The following is a 22178-nucleotide window of genomic DNA, read 5'->3' as shown; positions in this document are numbered from 1 at the left end:
TGCTGGATTAAAACGAAGATAGACACAACATGTAGCTCAGCAGGACAGCCCGAAATGTCACCCATTCCTTCTCCCCAGAGATGCTGCCTGCCGTCGAGTTACTCCAGCATTCTCTTTAAACCGGCATCTGCTGTTCCTTCCGACACATGCACAAGAAATAGGCAACTTTTCGGGCCGAAACGTTGCCTATTTCCTTCGTTCCATAGATGCTGCTGCACCCGCTGAGTTTCTCCAGCATTTGTGTGTGTGGGTGGGAGTTGGGGGGAGGGGGTGGGGGGGGAGAGAGATAAGGCAGCCTGAAGGAAGGGTTGCATGTCCATTTCCCTCCGTAGATGCTGCCTGGCCCGCGGAGTTCCTCCAGTCTTAGAAACTGCTTTAGACAAAAAGAGACACAAACTGCTGGAGTAAAATAGCTCAGCAAGTGAGGTACCTGAACACTCAAAAATGAAAAAGAATGAAAATGTGATTATTTCACCTCCCTTCAACTATTTTGTGTTTCAGCATGAGAGGGATTATAACATTAGAGACATTCATCTTGTAGTGATGTGTTAATGAAGAATTGCAGACATCAATCTGATAGTAAAAAATATATTTATTTAACAATGAGGTAAAACAAGCACTGACAATCAAACTGCTCAGTTACTCACCGTTCGCAGGAGTTCCCACGGTACCCGCAAGAGTTATTACGGATATCGCACGGGCCACTGCGTTCATACAATGTTGCAACGCTCACCAAAAAGTGCTCAAGGCACTCTTGGAGAAATTCAAAAATGTTTGAATTTTCTCCCGACCTTACAAAGTTACACGACTACCTGCCGTTAGCGCCACGGGGGTCCTCGGTGGTCCACGAATGCCGTACTGTTATCGCAGGAGGTTCCCACGATGTTAAACTCTTGTTAAGTCTTGCTTCAGGTCGCACCGTGAGAAAGCCCTTTAATGGTAAAAAGACCCTAATGGGACTTATCTACAGGCCCCCATACAGTAGCCTGGACATAGGGTGCAAGTTGAATCAGGAGTTAAAATTGGCATGTAGCAAAGGTATTGCTGTGGTTGTTATGGGAGATTTCAACATGCAGGTAGACTGGTAAAATCAGGTTCGTACTGGACTCCAAGAAAGGGACTTTGTAGAGTGCCTTCGTGATGGATTCTTAGAGCAGCTTGTACTAGAGCCTACCAGGGAGAAGGCAATTCTGGATTTAGTGTTATGTAATGAACTGGATTTGATAAAGGAACTTGAGGTTAATAAGCCATTAGGAGGTAGTGACCATAATATGGTCAGGTTTAATCTACAATTGGAGAGGGAGAAGGGTAGATCGGAGGTATCAGTGTTACAGTTGAATAAAGGGGACTATGGGGCCATGAGGGAGGAGCTGGCCAAAGTTGACTGGAGAGATACACTAGCAGTATTTATGCACTAGTATTTCTAGGAATAATACAGAAGGTGCAGGATCAGTTCATTCATAGGAGGAAGAAAGATTCCAAGGGGAGTAAGGGGCGACTGTGGCTGACAAGGGACGTCAGGGACAGTATAAAAATAAAAGAGAAGAAGTACAACGTAGCAAAGATGAGTGGGAAGCAAGAGGATTGGGTAATGTTTCAAGAACAACAGAAGATAACTAAAAAGACAATACGGGAAGAAAAGATGAGGTACGAAGGTAAGTTAGCCAAGAATATAAAGGAGGATAGTAAAAGCTTCTTTCGGTATGAGAAGAGGAAAAAATTAGTTAAGACCAAAGTTGGACCCTTGAAGACCGAAAAAGGTGAATTTATTATGTGGAACAAGGAAATGGCAGATGAGTTGAACAGGTACTTTGGATCCGTCTTCACTAAGTGGGCAAAATTAGGGCACACGGTATTGGGGGTAGAGTGCTGACATGGATAGAAAATTGGTTGGCAGACAAGAAACAAAGAGTAGGGATTAACGGGTCCATTTCAGAATGGCAGGCAGTGACTAGTGGAGTACCGCAAGGCTCGGTGCTGGGACCGCAGCTATTTACAATATACATCAATGATTTGGATGAAGGGATTCAAAGTAACATTAGCAAATTTGCAGATGACACAAAACTGGGTGGCAGTGTGAACTATGAGGAGGATGCTATGAGAATGCAGGGTGACTTGGACAGGTTGGGGGAGTGGGCAGATGCATGGATAAATGTGAGGTTATCAACTTTGGTAGCAAAAACAGGAAGGCAGATTACTATCTAAATGGCGTCAAGTTGGGAAAAGAGGAAGTACAACGGGATCTGGGGGGTCCTTGTTCATCAGTCTATGAAAGTAAGCACGCAGGTACAGCAGGCAGTGAAGAAAGCGAATGGCATGTTGGCCTTTATAACAAGAGGAGTCGAGTATAGGAGCAAGGAGGTCCTTCTGCAGTTGTACAGCGCCCTAGTGAGACCACACCTGGTGTATTGTGTGCAGCTTTGGTCCCTAATTTGAGGAAGGACATTCTTGCTATTGAGGGAGTGCAGCGTAGGTTTACATGGTTAATTCCCGGGATGGCGGGACTGTCATTTGCTGAGAGAATGGAGCGGCTGGGCTTGTACACTCTGGAGTTTAGAAGGTTGAGAGGCAATCTTATTGAAACATATAAGATTGTTAAGGGTTTGGACACGCTAGAGGCAGGAAACATGTTCCCGATGTTGGGGGAATCCAGAACCAGGGGCCACAGTTTAAGAATAAGGGATAACCCATTTAGAACGGAGACGAGGAAACACTTTTTCTCACAGAGAGTTGTGAGTCTCTGGAATTCTCTGCCTCAGAGGGCGGTGGAGGTCGGTTCTCCGGATACTTTCAAGAGAGAGCTAGATAGGGCTTTTAAAGATAGTGGAGTCAGGGGGATATGGGGAGAAGGCAGGAACGGGGTACTGATTCGGGATGATCAGCCATGATCACATTGAATGGCGGTGCTGGCTCGAAGGGCCGAATGGCCTACTCCTGCACCTATTGTCTATTGTCTCCTGTATTTAAGGACGACTCGTAAATTCCAACCAGGGTTCCCTCAATTTCCTCTCTAGTTTCCTGCAATGTCCTCGGATGTATCTGATCAGGCCCTGGAGATTTGTCTACCTTCATGCACGATAGTTCCCTCAGTACTTCTTCGACGGTAACACTGACTGCTCTTAAGACACTTCCATTGACTGCCCCAAGTTCCTCTGTCCTACTATCTTTCTTCTCGGTTAATACAGAGGATATATACTCATTTAGGACCTTGCCCATCTCCTGTGGCTCCACACAGAGGTGACTGCTTTGATTCCTGAGAGGTCCCACTCTCTCTCTAGTTACCCTTTTCCCCCTTATGTATTTATAAAATCTTTCAGGATTGTCCTTAATACTACTCACCAGAGCTATCCTGGCCCCTTTTTGCCCATCTGATCTCCTTTTTCAGTTTACCCCTTAGTTCCCGAAATTCCTCCAGGGATACACTTGATCCCAGCTGCCTATACCTGTCCCATGCATCCTTCTTGTTTTTGACCAATGCCTCAATTTCCCTCATCAGCCAAGCTTCCTTACGTTTGCCTGCTTTGCCCTTCACTTTAACGGGGATGTACATATCCTGAGCTTTAGTCAGCACACTTTTAAAAACATCCCACTTGGCCGATGTTCCTTTCCCCCCAAATAACCTGCTCCAGTCAACTTGAGCGAGAACTTCTCTCATACCCTCAAAGTTGGCCTTACCCCAGTTGAGCATTTTAACACATGGATCCACGCCGTCCTTATCCATAACTATTATAAACCTAATCGAACTATGGTCATTGGTCCCAAAAGGCTCCTCCACAAACACTTCATTAACATACCCTTCCCAATTTCCCAATACTAGATCCAGTGTTGCCCTCTCACGTGTGGGGGCCTCTACATACTGCTTAAGAAAACTCTCCTGTACACTTTAGGGGAATTGCACCCCATTTAAACCCTTCACACTATGATTTTCCCAGTCAATATTGCCATCTGGCATATTTGTTCTTCTCATTTCCATTGACTATTCAGGGGTCTGTAATACACCCCCAACAAGGTGATCATCCCTTTCTTGTTCCTCAGCTCCACCCATATAGCCTCACTAGACAAACCGTCCGTATTGTCACCTCTGACCACTGCCGTGACATTCTCCTTAACCAACAATGCAACCCTCCCTCCTCTTTTTCCCTCACCCCTGTCCCTCCTGAAGCTCCTGCCCCTCCCTTAACCAGGTTTCAGTCATGGCTACGACGTCCCAGTCGTTCGTACCTATCCATGCCCTTAGCTCATCTGCCTTACCCATCAGGCCCCTTGCATTAAAATACGTGCCGTTTAAACCAACCCTCCTTCTTTGCTCTCCGCCTTTCACCTGTCTACTCTGTCCACTAACCTTTCCCTCACCACCCTCCATACCAACTTCTAGCCTCTCACGTGTCTCTGTCCTGTTCGAGATCCCACCCCCATGCCAATCTAGTTTAAACCCTCCCGCATAGCATTAGCAAACCTACCTGCCAGGATGTTAGTACCCATCCAGTTAAGGTGTAACCCACCCCTTTTGTACGGGTCACCCTTGCCCCAGAAGAGATCCCAATGATCCAGAAATCTAAATCCCTGTCGCCTGCACCAACTCCTCGGCCACACATTCATTTCCCCTATCTTCCTGTTCTTACCTTCAGTAGCACGAGGTACTGGAAGCACTCCAGAGATCATTACCCTGGAGGTCTTGCTCTTCAGTCTTTTACCCAATTCCCTAAACTCGTGTTACAGAACCTCCTTCCTCTTCCTACCTATATCGTTTATGCCAATGTGCACAACAACCTCCGTCTGCTCCCCCTCCCTCTCGGGGGAAGGAAAATGGAATGGGAAAAATAAATATAAACCATTAATTAAAAATAATTTTATTTCAAAAAAGAAAAGGTAAATTAGATTAATTAGTGTTTGCAAATGTTCTTCATTTAACTGAATATCTTAATTGGAAGGATCTGCTCTTTCATTATCAATCTGGAGATCTGTGGCATCATCATCCTTTGAAATATTAACACCTGAAAGAAAAAGGAAGTATTTATTAAGTATCTTCCACAATCTCATAACTTCTCAAGGGATTTTATTTACTTTTTGAAGAATACTAATGTATGAAATGTAGAGCTCCATGGACAATAGTGTGATAATGAACTTTTAAATTATAATTTGTTTTGGTTGTTATGGTAAAGGAAGGATAAATACAAGAAACATATGTGATGGCAGTTTGGGTAACAGAAAGTGCTCTTTCTCCTTTTACCTATTTATTGAGTTGGCTAGAAACTAGTTCAATTTATAATTTAATTTTCAGGTTAGTAGACTTTAACCTGCTCTTCTCACTCCACAGCATAAATAACATTTTTAAAGAATTAAGCATCAGCACAATATTTGTATTGTATAGAAAGCACATGCTGTTTAAAACTTGCTGAACAAAAAAAAGCTAAGAGACTCATCATCTTCATTATTTATCCTCCCCTGACATTTGTAGTTTATCCTTTCCTGTCAAGGTATCATTAGCAAGTTTAAATAATTCTCAATTGTAAAAATTCCTTCCTTATGTGTTCACCAAGTGCAGAATGTTTCATGTGCTTCAATGACAAATAAGCCCAGATGCAAGAGATCGGAACAGTAGAAACATAGACGTAGAAACATAGACAATAGGTGCAGGAGTAGGCCATTCGGCCCTTCGAGCCAGCACCGCCACTCAATATGATCATGGCTGATCGTCCAAAATCAGTACCGCGTTCCGGCTTTTTCTCCATATCCCTTGATTCCCTTAGCCCTAAGAGCTAAATCTAACTCTCTTGAAAATTTTGATGTGAAGGTTGAGATGTGAAGCTAATGTATAATCTGAGAACTCAATGTTCCACCCTCAGATGTTTTTAAATGTCGCTTTTTTTTTGCTCCATCAATGTTTTCTGTAGGACAGTGGATTACTTATTAGAATAGAAATTGGAACAAGACTAGTTTATAGAGCCTTAAAAACTTTGTCACTAATTAGGATGAAGGCTGATGTATAGTTACATCGAACAGTACAGCATGGGAACAGACCATTCTGCTCATGATGTCTATATTGAACATGATGCCAAATTTTACCCATCCCTTCTGCCTGCACCTGATTTGATTTTTCACCTCAACTCCATTTGTCGGCATAACCTGAATCTTTACTTAATGTCGAGGGTAGAAGTTTGCAAAGATTCGCAAACCTCATCTTGATATTAAGTCATTGACCTTCTCCTGTACTTTGTCGTTCTATACTTCCGCCAGAGGAAATGCCTCCCACAGCTTTAATCTTGCCAATTCTGTTCCAATTTTAAATCTCACTAAGATATCTTCTTATTCTTCTAAATGCCAGCGAATTTTGTATTGATCTTTCCTCAAAAATCAAACCTCAATCCCAGGAATCAATTTAATGAATTTTTGCGATGCAGTCTTAAAGCGATTTTTCACCATAAAATACTGATGCAGTGTTCTAGCTATGTTCTGTAACTATGCCATTTTACTATAATTCATTTTGTGGGCACCAAGGCCTTTTGAGTCAGAGTCATATAGCATGGAAACAGGAACTTTGACTCAACCAAATACCCATCTAAGCTAGAGGACAGGCCATCCAAGACTGGGTATTGTGTAATGATGAAGGATTAGTTAGCGATCTTGTTGTGCAAAGCCCCTTGGGCAACAGTGACCATAATATGATGGAATTCTGCATTAGTATGGAAAGTGACACGGTTAATTCAGAGACTAGGTTCCTGAACTTTAAGAAAGGAGACTTTGAAGGTATGAGACGGGAATTGGCTATTAGAGACTGGCAAATTATACTTAAAGGGTTGACGGTGGAGATGCAACGGCAAAGATTTAAAGACCGCATGGATGAACTCCAAAATTTGTTCATCCCTGTCTGGCGGAAAAATAAAACGGGGAAGGCGGCTCAACTGTGGCTAATGAGGGAAATCAAGGATAGTGTTAAATCCAAGGAAAAGGCTTATAAATTGGCCAGAGGAAGCAGCAAACCGGAGGACTAGGAGAAATTTAGAACTCAACAAAGGGGTTAATTAAGAGAGTGAAAAAAAAACAGGAAATAAAGCTTACGGGAATATAAAAACTGACTCTAAAAGCTTCTTTAGATATGTAAAAAGGAAAAGATTAGTGAGGACAAATGTAGGCCCTTTACAATCAGAGACAGGCGAATTTATAATGGGAAACAAGGACATGGCAGAACAGTTAAACTATTACTTTGGTTCTGTCTTCACTGAGGAAGACACAAACAATCTCCCAGAAATACCAGGGGACCGAGGATCTAGTGGGAGGGAGGAGCTGAAGGGAATCCACATTAGTCAGGAAATGGTGTTAGGTAAACTGTTGGGACTGAAGGCAGATAAATCCCCAGAGTGAATAAGTGAATAAGTTTATTGGCCAAGTATTCACATACAAGGAATTTGCCTTGGTGCTCCGCACGCAAGTGACAACGCCATACAGTGACAGTTAGGAATGACATATAAAACACTAAACATTAATAGTTCAAGTTCAAGTGAATTTATTGTCATGTGTCCCTGTATAGGACAATGAAATTCTTGCTTTGCTTAAGCACACAGAAAAATAGTAAGGCACTTACTACAGTACAGATAAATGTGTCCATATACCATGATATAAATATATACACACATGAATAAATAAACTGCAAATAAAGTGCAAATAACAGAAAGTGGTTGTTAATAATCAGAGTTTTGTCCGAGCCAGGTTTAATAGCCTGATGGCTATGGGGAAGTAGCTATTCCTGAACCTGGTTGTTGCAGTCTTCAGGCTCCTGTACCTTCTTCCTGAAGGTAACAGGGAGATGAGTGTGTGGCCAGGGTGGTGTGGGTCTTTGATGATACTGCCAGCCTTTTTGAGGCAGCGACTGCGATAAATCCCCTCGATGGAAGGAAGGTCAGAGCCGATGATGGACTGGGCAGTGTTTACTACTTTTTGTAGTCTTTTCCTCTCCAGGGTGCTCAAATTGCCGAACCAAGCCACGATGCAACCGGTCAGCATGCTCTCGACGTCGGACCAGGAAAGATCTTCAGAGATGTGCACGCCCAGGAATTTGAAGCTCTTGACCCTTTCAACCATCGACCCGTTGATATAAATGGGGCTGTGGGTCCCCCTCCTACTCCTTCCAAAGTCCACAATCAGTTCCTTGGTTTTGCTGGTGTTGAGGGCCAGGTTATTGCGCTGGCACCATATGGACAGTTGCTCGATCTCTCTTCTATATTCTGACTCATCCCCATCAGTGATATGCCCCACGATAAAACATTAATAAATAATAAAACATTATTGATTAAACATGTGAATTAAATTAAATACCAGAGCAAAAGGAGGCTACAGAGTTTTGGTTTGTTGAGTAGAGCTACTACTCGTAGAGGAAAGCTGTTTTTATGTCTGGCTGTGGCAGCTTTGACAGTCCGGAGTCGCCGCCAGAGGGAAGTGATTCAAAGAGTTTGTGGCCAGGGTGAGAGGGGTCAGAGATGATCTTACCCGCTCGCTTCCTGCCCTTGCAGTGTACAGTTCATCAATGGAGGGAAGGTTGCAGCCAATAAACTTCTCAGCTGATCGGACGATTCGCTGCAGTCTCCGGATGTCGTGCTTGGTGGCTAAGCCAAACCAGACCATGATTGGCCGGTGGGGGCGCTGCAATGGCGGCAGCCCTGTCAGCAGCGCGTTAGTTTTTTCATCTTTTTTAATTTTTTGAGTATGTTTTAAAGTATGTTTTTAATGTTTCTTTGTGTGTTTTGTGTGGGGGGTGGTGTGGGGGGGTGAGGGGGAAACCGTTTCGGCCGCCTCCTCCATGGAGAGGCGACTTTTTCCAGGTCGCCTCCCCGTGGCCTAACAGCGAGGATCGGCGCGGCCTTTCCCGGAGACGCGCCCGGGGCTTCAGCGGCGGGCGCAGCGAGGACTCTCGGCGTGGAGCGGGCGAGCCCTCGCTGGAGGGGAGCGCTCCGTTTCGCTGGCCCGGGGCAGCCGGCAGCCTGAAGCCGTGGTCTGCACAGCTCCAGCTGGCGCGGCGTCTACAGCCCGGGATCCCTCATGGTGGACCCGGGGGAAGAAGAAGCCATCACTGTCAGCCCGCGGCCAACTTCTACCGCGGGCGCGGTGGCGACTTACCATCACCCCTGGAGGGGAGCTTCGACCGCCGGCCCTGCGGTCTGCAGTGCTTCTGGCTGCGGCGCGGCGGGAACTTTAAACTTTAAATCTTCGACCGCCGGCCTGCGGCCTACACCAACTTAAAGTCGCGGTCTCCGGTGGGGAAGAGCCGACTCTGGACTTACCTGCACTTGTACCTTGTCCTTTTACCATCTGGACGCCCGCAGCAACGGCTGCAGAGGGTTGAGGTCCCGACCACGGGGGAAAATGGAGGAGGACTGGCCAAATTGTGTGCCTTCCACCACAGTGATGAATGCTGTGGTGGATGTTTATGTTAAATTTTTATTGTGTTTTTGTGTGTGTTCTTTATAATTGTACCGCTGCTGACATATTCATTTCACTTGCACTTATGTGCAATGTGACAAATAAACCGTATTGTATTGTTGTACAATTTCGTTGTACATGGTTCATGTTACAATGACAATAAAGAAACTATTCTATTCTATTCTATTCTATTGTATTGTATTGATGGAGAAGATGAGGACAGACTCTACGATGGCCGTATAGAATTGGACCATAATTGCCTGTGGCAGATTGTGCTTCTTCTGGGATCACCTTTTGGTTTCACCGTGAGTTAAACCAAAAGGTTTAGGCAGAGAATTACAAAGTGTAAAACTTTGGCAACTAAAGATGTGTACATGTGATTATGGGGTTGAATGAGAGTTAAGGGAGTGGCCAATAAGAAATTTAAACGCAGGTGAGTATTTTAAAATTGACACAAAAGATGAATTCAGATAAGAGCTCGCTATAGTGGAAAAGAAACTTGCAGCTTTGGATGAGATGAAGTTTTCAGAATTTGATGATTAGAAGGGCCTTTATTTAAGTTTTGAAAATCGCCTCTGATATCAGATAATTTAATTTAATTCAAAACTTTCCAGTGCTGGCCTGATAATCACTTACCTCCTGGTTCTGAATAATGGAATTGAAAAATTATCAAGCAAGTCTTAATGTGATGATTAAATTTCTTGAAAAGCAAACCACAAAGTTGCAAGTATTATTTTTTCCCTATTGCATTCTATCTTGGTATAATTAAGGATATTTTAAACATAAAACAACTTATATTTAAAATAAAAAGTAAGGTCAATAAAGAAATGTGGACACAAGCCATATTTGTAGATTAATGGAGAAATATAATTGCATTAAATGTATGCAGTTTGCAAGCAGTTTTTATATGAAGCCTGCAGACTGGATTAATCTTTTTAGTATTGTGGAAGATTTTGGTATGTATTCTGGGGGCATATATTTTAAGAAAACAATGACTGGTTGAAATGACTGGAGGCACTACAGTGGTGGGGCAACTAGTAGAGCATCATTCAAACAGTTTGCATTCAATCCTGACATTTTGGAGCTGGTGTGCAAGTTTGCATGTTCTCTGTGTAACTTCAGGGTTTCCTCGAGTGCTTGTCTTTCCTTTTGCATTCCAAAGATATTTGGGTCGGTCGGTCATTTGGCTGCTCAACTTTCCCTTGTGTATAAGCCGGTGGTAGAATCTGTGAGGAGCTAATGGGAATGTGGGAGAATATAAGTAGTTAGTGCAAATAGATTGCACGATTGTTAACATAGACTCTATGGGTTAAAGGCTCTATTTCTTCCCTAAAGGACTCAATAACTCTGAATCATATGCTTTGTTAATAGAACCATAGCTTTTTGTTGTTAAAATCACCCTTCTGTGTCATTGAAACATAGAAAATAGGTGCAGGAGTAGGCCATTTGGCCCCTTGATCCAGCACTGCCATTCAATATGATCATGGCTGATCATTCAGAATCAGTACCTAGTTCCTGCTTTCTCCCCATATCCCTTGATTCCGTTAACCCTAAGAGCCACATCCAACTCTCTCTTGAATAGTCCAGTGAATTGGCCTCCACTGCTTTCAGTGGCAGAGAATTCCACAGATTCACAACTCTCCGGGTGAAAAAGTTTTTCCTCATCTTAATCCTAAATGGCCTACCCCTTATTCTTAAACTGTGACCCCTGGTTCTTGACTCCCCCAACATCGAGAACATTTTTCCTGCATCTAGCCTATCCATGCCCTTAATAATTTTATATATTTCTATAAGATACCCTCTCATCTTTCTAAATTCCAGTGCATATAAGCCCAGTCGACCCATGTTTTCATCACATGTCAGTCCTGCCAGCCCGGGAATTAACCTGATGAACCTACGCTGAACTCCCTCAATAGCAAGAATGTCCTTCCTCAAACTAGGAGACCAAAACTGCACAAAATACTCCTGGTCCGGTCTCACCAGGGCCCTGTACAACTGCAATAGGACCTCCTTGCTCCTATTCTCAAATCCTCTCGCTATGAAGGCCAACATGCCGTTTGCTTTCTTCACTACCTGCTGTAGCTTGTGTGCTTACTTTCAGTGACTGATGTACAAGGACACCCAGGGCTCGTTGCACCTCCCCTTTTTCTAATCTGACACCATTCAGATAATAATCTGCCTTCTTGTTCTTGCCACCAAAGTGGATAACCTCACATTTATCCACAATATACTGCATCTGCCATGCATCTGCCCACTCACCCAACCTATCCAAGTCACCCTGCAACCTCATAGTCCTCCTCACAGCTCATACTGCCACCCAGCTTTGTGTCATCTGTAAACTTGGAGATGTTACATTTAATTCCTTCGTCTAAATTGTTTCAATCCATTCCAAACAATGCTAACTCCAGCACTGATTCTGCATATTTTCAAAGCAGACCATTAATCATTGAATCATAAGATTGTTGCAATGCAACTGGAAGCAATTTGACTAATTGTATATCTATTGGTTCTTTGGAGAGCCACTAAGTTAATCCATCGCCCCTGTTCACTCGCCACGGACCTGCATATCCTTTACTGGATTTTTATACAATTTCCTCTTGAAATCCACAATTTAATCTACGTCCATTATATTTTCAGGTCTTGCATCATGGATCAAAACTACTAGTTGCAACATCCTTGAATTTTCTGCCAATTACTTTAAATCTATGAACTTTGATTCTTGATGCTTTTGATAATAAAACAGTTTCTCCCATAACTAATAAATCAGCAATTTTAGAATTCTATGAAATTTCACCAGAACCTTCCCATGCTTGAAGGCTCTCTAAATCTCTCCAATCATAAAAGGAATGAAAATATTGAGTATATCTGATGCTGGTTTATTTCTCGCTCTCATTATAATTCACACTCTGCAACTAAACTGAATTCAATTAAAAACATTTGTTTGAATTCCCAATCTGGTAGCTTCTCAACAAAATAAATTACATGTCTGAGAGGAATCTGGTTTACTTGTTTTAGGTAATGTAGAATAGTAAGATTAAACGAGAAATTACCAGTTTGAAGTTTGATCGTTATTTTATGAGGAGTAACGTTGAGGGAATACGTGAAGAACCCCGCCAGGACGCATGCGTGTCATTCTTCAAAGCAGCGGAGTGAAATCACTGATAACTGTAATGACTAAACATAGTAAGATTAGAGAAGAGATACCAGTTGAGTATATGATCAAGGGTGGGAGCGGAGGGCACGTATTCCCTCAACGTTACTCCTCATAAAATAACGATCAAACTTCAAACTGGTAAGTTCTCGTTTAATCTTACTATTTTACTTCGGAGTCGCGTGAGTGACTACATGAAGATTTTAAAGCTCTGTGATTTCATGCCGTGGAAACGAGTCCATGCATCACATCTGCCTTGATTATGGGGAGAATAGTGTTAACATCATTAGATATCAATACGATATTGAAACAACGAAAAATTTATTAACACCAAATCATAGCCCCTATTTATGGGGTAAAATCATATTACAGAACTTAAAAGTGTTTCTGCAAATGTTCCAGGTTCAATGACTGATTTATTATAAAATCGTTGGAAAGTTCTCTCCGTTGACCATCCTGCTGTCTTGAGGATTTGGTCCATTGGAACATCCAATTGCATTGCTGCTGATGTAGCTGCAGCCCTGGTGGAGTGAGATTTAAAAATGTTAGTGTCTACTCCAGCCTTTATTAGGACCTGTTTTAGCCATCTTGAGATGGTCTGGACTGTCACTTTTTTGTGTGGCTGTTTGTAGCTGATTAAAAGTGCCATTTCTTTGCCTCTGATGATCCTTGTATATTTTATATATAATAGTAAGTGAGTTACTATACAGAGACGATCATCCGTCGGGTAGGCCCTGAAATCTATTTTTAGCCCTGCTGACCCCTGTCTGTTCTGTTTGACTAATTCACCAGTTCTGAAGCAGTGGTTGTCAGTCAACTTTGCTTTGATTTCTAAATTGCTATCCATGAGCATTTGTGCTGCTTCCAAAGACTGAGTGATTGAAATCGTCATTAAGCATAAAATATCCCAATATTTTTGCTATCTTCCATGAAGAATTTGAGGCAATAAATTTAGCATGGTCTTGCAATACCTCAGCCAATACTAAATTAAATTGTTTGGTCATACGGTGATTTCTGTTTAAATTGAATTTCTAAACTTGAGGTTCGGATAGAGGACTTTTTAATGACTTTTTAACAGGATCATTTTGCTCAGTCACTCAGACTGAGATCAAGCTCACCACCTCCTAAATGAGATTGTTTTCACCTGGCAAAGTTCATTTCAGCATTTTCTCTTTATTATACTGGTAGAATTCCTGAATTTAACTCTATTGAATTCCCTTGGTGAATTCAATTTCCTTCATTTTATATTGTACTAATTTGCAGTGTAGGCATTGGTGGTGAGGCCATCATTTATTGCCCATGCCTAAATGTCCTAGAGCAGGAAGTTGCTTTCTTGCCTCAATGGAGTACTCCTGGTGAAAGTATTTCCACTATGCTGTTAGACAGATGGTTACAGGATTTAGAGTCTGTGACAATGAGGAACCATCAATATGTTCTCAAGTTAGAATAATGCACAGCTTGGAAGTGGTGGTGTGTGCCAGTCAAGTTTCAGGACACTGGTGACTTCCCCCTCCCTTAGGATATTGATGTTGGAGTATTCAGTATTGGTAATGCTGTTGAATGACAAGGGTAGATGGGTAGATTTTGTTTGTTGGCGATGATCATTGCCTGGTATTTTAGGGACATGTTACTTGCCACTTTGTCTGAAGGTTATCCAATTATTCGGCTTTTGTCGAAGATTGCTGAGATTGTGATTGGTGTTGAATATTTTAAAGTTGTCAGTGAACATCCCCACGTATGAAACAATGAAGGAAGGTCGGTCTTTGATGAAACAGCTGATGATAGTTACGCCCAGGCGTGCTCTAGTGGAGCTCTACAGTGATGTCCTGGCACTAAAGTGATTAAAAGCTGACAAGCAGAACAATTTTCTTTTGTGCAGGGGATGACTCCAGCCACTGGAATATTTTAGAGGGTCTGAAGAAGGGTTTCGGCCTGAAACGTTGCCCATTTCCTTCGCTCCATAGATGCTGCTGCACCCGCTGAGTTTCTCCAGCATTTTTGTGTACCTTCGATTTTCCAGCATCTGCAGTTCCTTCTTAAACACTGGAATATTTTACCTTGGCTGCCCATTGACTTGTTTTACCAGGGTTCTTTGATGCCCCACTGTCATATGTTGCCTTGGTGTCATTCACTTTTACCTTACCTTTCAAATTCAGCTTTGTGTCAAGCATTTGAGATTGGCAGTTGAGTGATGCCATTGAAATCATAACTGGACATCAGTAAGTGAGTAACACTTAATAACTCTGTTGATGACGATTTCTATCACTTTGATTGAGTCAGACTGACAGTGAGTAAGTAGTGGGAATCGATATGTGATTTTTTAAAATTGTGTCCTGGGGGAATTTTCTATTGTTGAATGCCAGTTTTGTAACTACTGGAAAGGCTGGGCAAGAGGAGCAGCTACCTCTGGTACAGGTCTTCAGATTGCGCAATATTGGATCTCTTTTTTACCCAGATCTCTAAACAATTATTTGGTAAAATGTGAGGGAATCAAATTACCCTGGGATCTCAGGAGTAAACTGACATAGATTGTCCATTGTGTAGGAAGGAACTGCAGCTGCTGGCTAAAGTAAGGCTAGAGTAACTCAACGGGACAGGCAGCATCTCTGGAGAGAAGGAATGGGTGACGTTTCAGGTCAAGACCCTTCTTCAGACTAGAGTTAAGGGAAAGGGAAACAAGAGATATAGACGGTATGTAGAGAGATATAGAACAAATGAATGAAAGATATGCAAAAAAGTAGCGATGATAAAGGAAACAAGCCATTGTTAGCTGTTTGCTAGGTGAGAATGAAAAAGCGGGTGTGACTTGGGAGGGGGAGGAATGGAGAGAGAGGAAATGTAAGGGTTAAATCAATATTCATACCACTGGGTTGTAAGCTGCCCAAATGAAATATGAGATGCTGTTCCTCCAATTTTCATTTAGCCTCACTCTGGCAATGGAGGAGGCCTGGGCCAGAAAGGTCAGTGTGAGAATGGGAAGGAGTATTAAAGTGTTTGGCAACCGGGAGATCAGGTAGATCCAAGCAGACTGAGTGAAGTGTTCAGCGAAACTATCGCCCAGTTTACGTTTTGGCTTGCCGTTGTATAAGAGCCCACATCTTGAACAACGAATACAGTAGATGAGGTTGGAGGTGCAAGTGAACCTCTGCCTAACCTGAAAGGACTGTCGGGGTCCCTGGGCAGAGTTGAGGAAGGAGGTATAGGGACAGGTGTTGTATCTCCTGCAGTTGCAGGGGAAGGTACCTGGGGAGGGGGTGTTCATCCATGCTGAAGAAACATGGCTGCAATTACTTCAGCTTTGAGTACAGACGTCCTGGGCCCTGTCATTGTCAAGAATGGGGATAATCTTGGAGCAGCTGCCTCTCATTAACTATCTTATTATCCACCACCATCCAGGCCTAAATTTAACAATGCTGTAAAGATGTGATCTGAGGCATGAATTGTGAGATCGCTTAACATATTGTATTAGTCTCTTGCATATTTCTTGTTTAGTGTGCGTCTAGTCTTCTGATGAAGTCGATTCTGGTGCCTGGAGGGGAATATGATTGTTTTAAGGTGGCACAGCCCCCACTATGCATATATCCCAACCTTTCTATGATTATGGAACTATTGGGACATGATTGAAAGCCACGTTGTGATGCCAATGTATGTGGCTTTGCTGCTTTGTCAGTCAGATAAAAATGAGGATTTGTTCTAGAATGAGGGTGACAATCTCGTGGTTGGTTTATTACACTTGCCAGATGTGGAAAATGGTGAAAGTAAAAGATGAGAGTTCTCTTATGTTCTTTATGTATGTGATTTGAGCTGACAAACTTAATTATTAGATATTCCTACTCCAGATTATAAAATACATCTAAATATATTGAATATGGTTGTTAACATTAAAGAACATTATGACTGAGGAGGCCATTCAGCCTAATGGGCCTCTTGTCAATGACCAGTAGAGCAATCCCATCAGTTCCACATCTTCCCTTGTAACCCTTCAAATTATTCTTGCTCACATACCTATCAACTCCTCTTTGGTTCCTATATCACTTCTATATGACAAGGAGGTAATTTACGGTAACACATATATTTTGGATATGGAGGGGACCAGGAGCTCCTGGTGGAAACCATAAGGTTACAGGGTGAATGTTAAAACTCTACAAAAATAGCACCCAGGGTGCTACACTGATATCTTTACAAAGAGGGATGATCCATGCAGTTGGGCTTTAGAGAGTTGATAGAAAGATCAGAAGGCCGAGCCTGACTATACAGTGGGTGATAAGAAGACAGTTGTTTAGCCTTTATGCACTTTAAAATCTGAACCAATATCCCAGTGGTTCAGCTGGCTAAATAATTGAGGCCTCTTGGGAAATTGCAGTATTTGAATGTCGTTCAAATTCAATTAATAGAATTGCAACTCTGATCAAACTAGTGTACTCCATTTAAATCCATTGTTGTGATAATCTGAGACATTCAGACGATGAGATAGCCTGATATGTGAGACATTAACTGACATTTCTCACATTTAAAATAACTAGAAGAAAAAAAAACTGCTATGATCATTAATAGTTGCATGTGAGTTTATAAATATTTGCACATCTGTTGTAAAAATGCTTTACTCCTGCACATAAAACATAGATAAATGTACATTACTGATGTTCATTAATTTAAGTATAGTTAAGAAGCCTTGTGATTGAAAATATTTTGTGAAAAGTTTGATTTGGTGGCACTTATATCGACTGATTGTGATATAGGATGAAGGGCCATTGTGGATCTCCTTGGGCTTAAGATTGACTGAGAAGAACTTGTGTTCTGCTCAACAACTCTGAAATTGCCACGTCCACACTATCTCCAGCTACATTTATTTCTTAAATTCAAAAGAATGCAATGGCCATAAATGCAAGCAATATTGAAATACATGTTGTACTAAAGGCTGAGGTGACTGGGCAATTTTTTACAGCCAAATAAATACTTTAATCACAATAAGTATCAGTGATTGAGAGGCTTAATATCATTGCGAGTGATCAAAAATGTTTTCTTGATCAGAATTTTACTCAAGTTGGTTCAAAATTGTACCATGATGAGTTAATTGCCTCAATTAGTAGAATTTCTGGATGTCAAATCTGTTTAAATCATTCCAATTACAAATTAGGTAAATTGTGTAGTATTGAAAACCTGATCTTGTAAGGAATTTGGAAGCAATTACTATTTGGAAAACCATTTACTCCTGAGTAATAATTCTGAACTTTGGTCCATTATTTATGCTATCTGTTCAAAAAAGCCCTAAGCAACAGAGATCTTAAACCTGCACAAGCCTTCAAAGAATTTGCATTAATCCCAAAGACTTTTTGTTTTATGCACACAGGGAAGAATGGACAGAAGCTATCCAAGCAGTTGCAGATAAACTTCAAAAGCAAGAGGAAGATCGAATGAATTGTAGCTCCAGTCCCAATCTAGATATTACAGAGGATGACGAAATGGACACCTCCCTCAGTCATCCCAAACGCAGAGTGGTAAGAGCAATTACTGCTGTGTATGAAATAAAGTGCCTCAAACAGCCATTAATCCTTCAAAAAGTCCTACATTCAACTAGTATTTCCTTAGCATTCATCACATGCAAAATGAAAAACATAACCAGTACCTTTTATGCGTGGGAAGTTGTGTCTTAAAAATTTGATTGAGTATGTTGAAGGTAACCAAGAACATTGATGAGGGCAGTGCTGTTGTCTACCTGGACTTTAGTGAGGCCTTTGACGAGGTACCACATCGTAGGCTGGTCTGGAAGATTTGATCAATGGGAACCAGAGCGAGCTGCTCAATTATACAAAATAAGCTTGAAGGGAGGGAGGCAGAGAGTAGTTTTTCAATCTGCAAGCGTGTAACGAATAGTGTGGAATTATGCAGGGTCCACTGTTGTTCATTATTTATATTAACGATTTGCACATGAAGGTAGGTGGATGGTTAGTAGGTTTACAGATGATACTAAAGTTGGTGGCATCGTGAACAATGAAGGAAGTTATCTAACATAATAGCAGGATCTTTATCAGCTGGGCCAGTGGGCAGAGGAATGGCAGCTGGAGTTTTATTCATATAAATGCGATGTGTTGCATTTTGGTAAGACAAACCAGGGTAGGATTTATACAGGAAGGGTGGCGTAGTGGTGAAGAGCTGCCTCATAGCACCAGAGACCCAGGTTCGACCCTGACCTCGGGTGCTGTCTGTGTACAGTTTGCATGTTCTCCTAGTGACCGCATGGGTTTCCTCTGGGTGCTCTGGTTTCCGGCTCCTTTCAAAGAAGTGCAGGTTTGTACGTTAATTGGCTTTTGTAAATGGACCCTAATGTGTAGAGAGTGGATGAGAAAGTGGAGATAACATAGAACTAGTGTGGAAAGACACAAAATGCTGGAGTAACTTTGCGGGTCAGGCAGCATTTCTGGAGAACATGGATAGGTGACATTTTGAGTCAGGACAAAACGTTCTCCAGGGATGCTGAGTTACTCCAGCAATTTGTCTCTTTCCTTGTAAACCAGCATCTGCAGTTCCTTTTTTCTACATAGAACTATTTGAACTGGTTATCGATGGTCAGTGTGAACTCTGTGGGCTAAAGGACCTGTTTCCATGTTGTGTCTTGAAAACTTAGTGTTTAAATGATAGGATCTGGGGAATGTTGTAGAACAGAGAAACCTGTGGTTAAATCTAAGGGTGAAGGTACATAGTTGCTGAAAGTGGTGGCGTAGGAAGTCGTGGTGGTAAAGAAGGCTGGCATTTTTGCATTCATCGGTCAGGGTAGAGAGTACAGGGTCAACAGCAGATACTATTTAATTGGGCTCTCCACACTGCTCTAGACCATCTGGATAACGGGAACACATACATTAAGCTGCTGTTCATAGATTACAGGTTACTGTTGAGCACTATCGTCTCCTTCAAGCTTTTCACCAAGCTCCAAGATCTGAGTCTCTGAACCTCCCTTTGCAACTAGATCCTTGAATTCAACATCAGCAATGCGGATCGGTAACATACTTACTGATCGTCAACATAGGTGCACTCAAGGCTGCATGCTGCCCCCCTTGCTGTACTCTCTTTGCCCATGCCTGTGTGGCTAAGCATAGCTCCAGTGCCATATCGCGGCTGGTAATGAGTCAGCCTAGAAGAAAGTGGTAGATACAATACCTGATTGAGTGGTGCCACAACACCAGCATCTAATCAATGGAACCAAAACCAACTGGAGATACTGTATAAGGATGGAGTTAAAGAGAAAGGAGAGTATAAGAAAAGTTAAGAAAGACACCAGAATTAACGGGGCAGAAAGCTCAGGAAGAGATAGGAGAGCATGACCAAGTGAAATAAGAATAGATGTGAAAGGTGCGCTGAGTAATGGATTAAAAGTAATATGTATGAATGCGTGAAGTATAAGAAATAAAGTGGATGAGCTTGACGCTCAGTTAGAAATAGGCAAGTATGATGTTGTGGGAATTACAGAGACATGGCTGCAAGAGGACCAGGGCTGGGAACTGAATATTCAAGGGTATACGTCCTATCGAAAAGACAGAGAGGTTGGCAGAGGGGGTGGGGTAGCTCTGTTGGTGAGGAATGAAATTCAGTCCCTTGCGAGGGGTGACATAGAATCAGGAGATGTAGAGTCAGAATGGGTAGAAATGAGGAATTGCAAGGTTAAAAGACCCTAATGGGAGTTATCTACAGACCCCCAAACAGTAGCCTGGATATAGGGTGCAAGATGAATCAAGAGTTAAAATTGGCATGTCGCAAAGATAATGCTACGGTTGTCATGGGGGATTTCAACATGCAGGTAGACTGGGAAAATTAGGTTGGTGCTGGAACCCAAGAAAGGGAGTTTGTGGAGTGCCTCCGTGATGGATTCTTAGAGCAGCTTGCACTGGAGCCTACCAGGGAGAAGGTAATTCTGGATTTAGTGTTGTGTAATGAACCGGATTTGATAAGGGGACTCGAGGTAAAGGAGCCATTAGGAGGTTGTGACATAAGTGACATAGGTAGGAGATAAGTTTTAATCTACAATTTGAGAGGGAGAAGGGAAATCGGAAGTGTTAGTATTACAGTTGAACAAAGAGGACTATGGAGCCATGAGGGAGGAGCTGGCCAAAGTTGACTGGAAAGATACACTAGCAGGGATGACAGTGGAACAACAATGGCAGGTATTTCTGGGAATAATACAGAAGATGCAGGATCAGTTCATTCCAAAGAGGAAGAAAGATTCCAAGGGGAGTAAGGGGCGACCGTGGCTGACAAAGGGAAGTCAAGGACAGTATAAAAATAAAAGAGAAGTATAACCTAGCAAAGATGAGTGGCAAGCCAGAGGATTGAGAAACTTCTTTAGGTACGTGAAGAGGAAAAATTAGTTAAGACCAAAGTTGGACCCTTGAAGACTGAAACAGGTTAATTTATTATGGGGAACAAGGAAATGGCAGACGAGTTGAACAGGTACTTTGGATCTGTCTTCACTAAGGAGGACACAAACAATCTTACTGATGTACTAGTGGTCAGAGAATCATGGGTGACGGAGGAACTGATGGAAATTCACATTAGGCAGGATGGGACTGAATGCTGATAAATCCCCAGAGCCTGATGGTCTGCATCCCAGGGTACTTAAGGAAGTGGCCCAAGAAATTGTGGATGCATTGGTGATAATTTTCCAATGTTCTATAGATTCAGGATCAGTTCCTGTGGATTGGAAGGTAGCTAGTGTTATCCCACTTTTTAAGAAAGGCGGGAGAGAGAAAACAAGGAATTATAGACCAGTTAGCCTGACATTGGTGGTGGGGAAGATGCTGGAGTCAATTATAAAAGATGAAATAGCGGCACATTTGGATAGCAGTAACAGGATCGGTCCGAGTCAGCATGGATTTACCAAGGGGAAATCATGCTTGACTAATCTTCTGGAATTATTTTAGGGTGTAACTAGGAAAATGGACAAGGGAGAACCAGTAGATGTAGTGTACCTTTCAGAAAGCGTTTGATAAGGTCCCACATAGGAGATTTGTGGGCAAAATTAGAGCACATGGTATTGGAGTATTATCAGTATTTTGAGAGTTTCTACCTTCATCTTTTCAGGCACATACTGAGTTCTCGATCACTAGCTCTTTTTGAATGAAAATATTTTCTTCTTAAATTGTAAACTTTTAAGAGGGAGATCAAGAGGGTAAAAAAGGGTATATGAAATAGCTTTGGCATATAAAATAAAGGAGTGTCCCAAGAGATTCTACAAGTACATTATGATCTAAAGTGTAAAAAGGGAGTGAATAGACCTCCTTAAGGATCAATACGGCTATCAGGAGATGGGGAAAGGTATCAAATGAATATTGAACCATGGAAGATGGTCATAGAAGCTGAAGCTGGAGAATTCAGGCAAGAGAACAGTGATATCTTGAAACGTATCCACATTTCAAAAGAGGTAGTGCTGACAGTCTTAAAGTGCATAAAGGTGGATAAATCCCTGGGGGCTTGACGAAGAGAACCCTAGGACATTGTGGGAAGCCAGGGATGAAAATGCTGGTGCCTTGGCAGAGATAATTGTATCATTGTGAGATTCCAAAATACTGGATGGTGGGAATGTGTTTTTATTTAAGAAGGGCTGCAAGAACAACCCAGAAGC

At 42.2% G+C, this 22178-nt stretch overlaps 1 protein-coding gene across 4 annotated transcripts in view; it reads left to right on the top strand.

The window, feature by feature from the left end:
• Positions 1-22178, top strand: part of akt3 (AKT serine/threonine kinase 3) — a 340627-nt gene that overhangs the window by 220510 nt on the left and 97939 nt on the right. For all 4 annotated transcript variants that reach the window (XM_033025852.1, XM_033025854.1, XM_033025851.1 and 1 more), the window contains exon 5: positions 17916-18063. In XM_033025852.1, coding sequence (XP_032881743.1) covers positions 17916-18063 — 148 coding nt within the window. The remainder of the gene's footprint in view (positions 1-17915; positions 18064-22178) is intronic.

Source organism: Amblyraja radiata, chromosome 8, assembly GCF_010909765.2.
Source record: "Amblyraja radiata isolate CabotCenter1 chromosome 8, sAmbRad1.1.pri, whole genome shotgun sequence".
Lineage (NCBI taxonomy): Eukaryota > Metazoa > Chordata > Chondrichthyes > Rajiformes > Rajidae > Amblyraja > Amblyraja radiata.
This window is presented reverse-complemented; position numbering and strand designations above follow the sequence as displayed.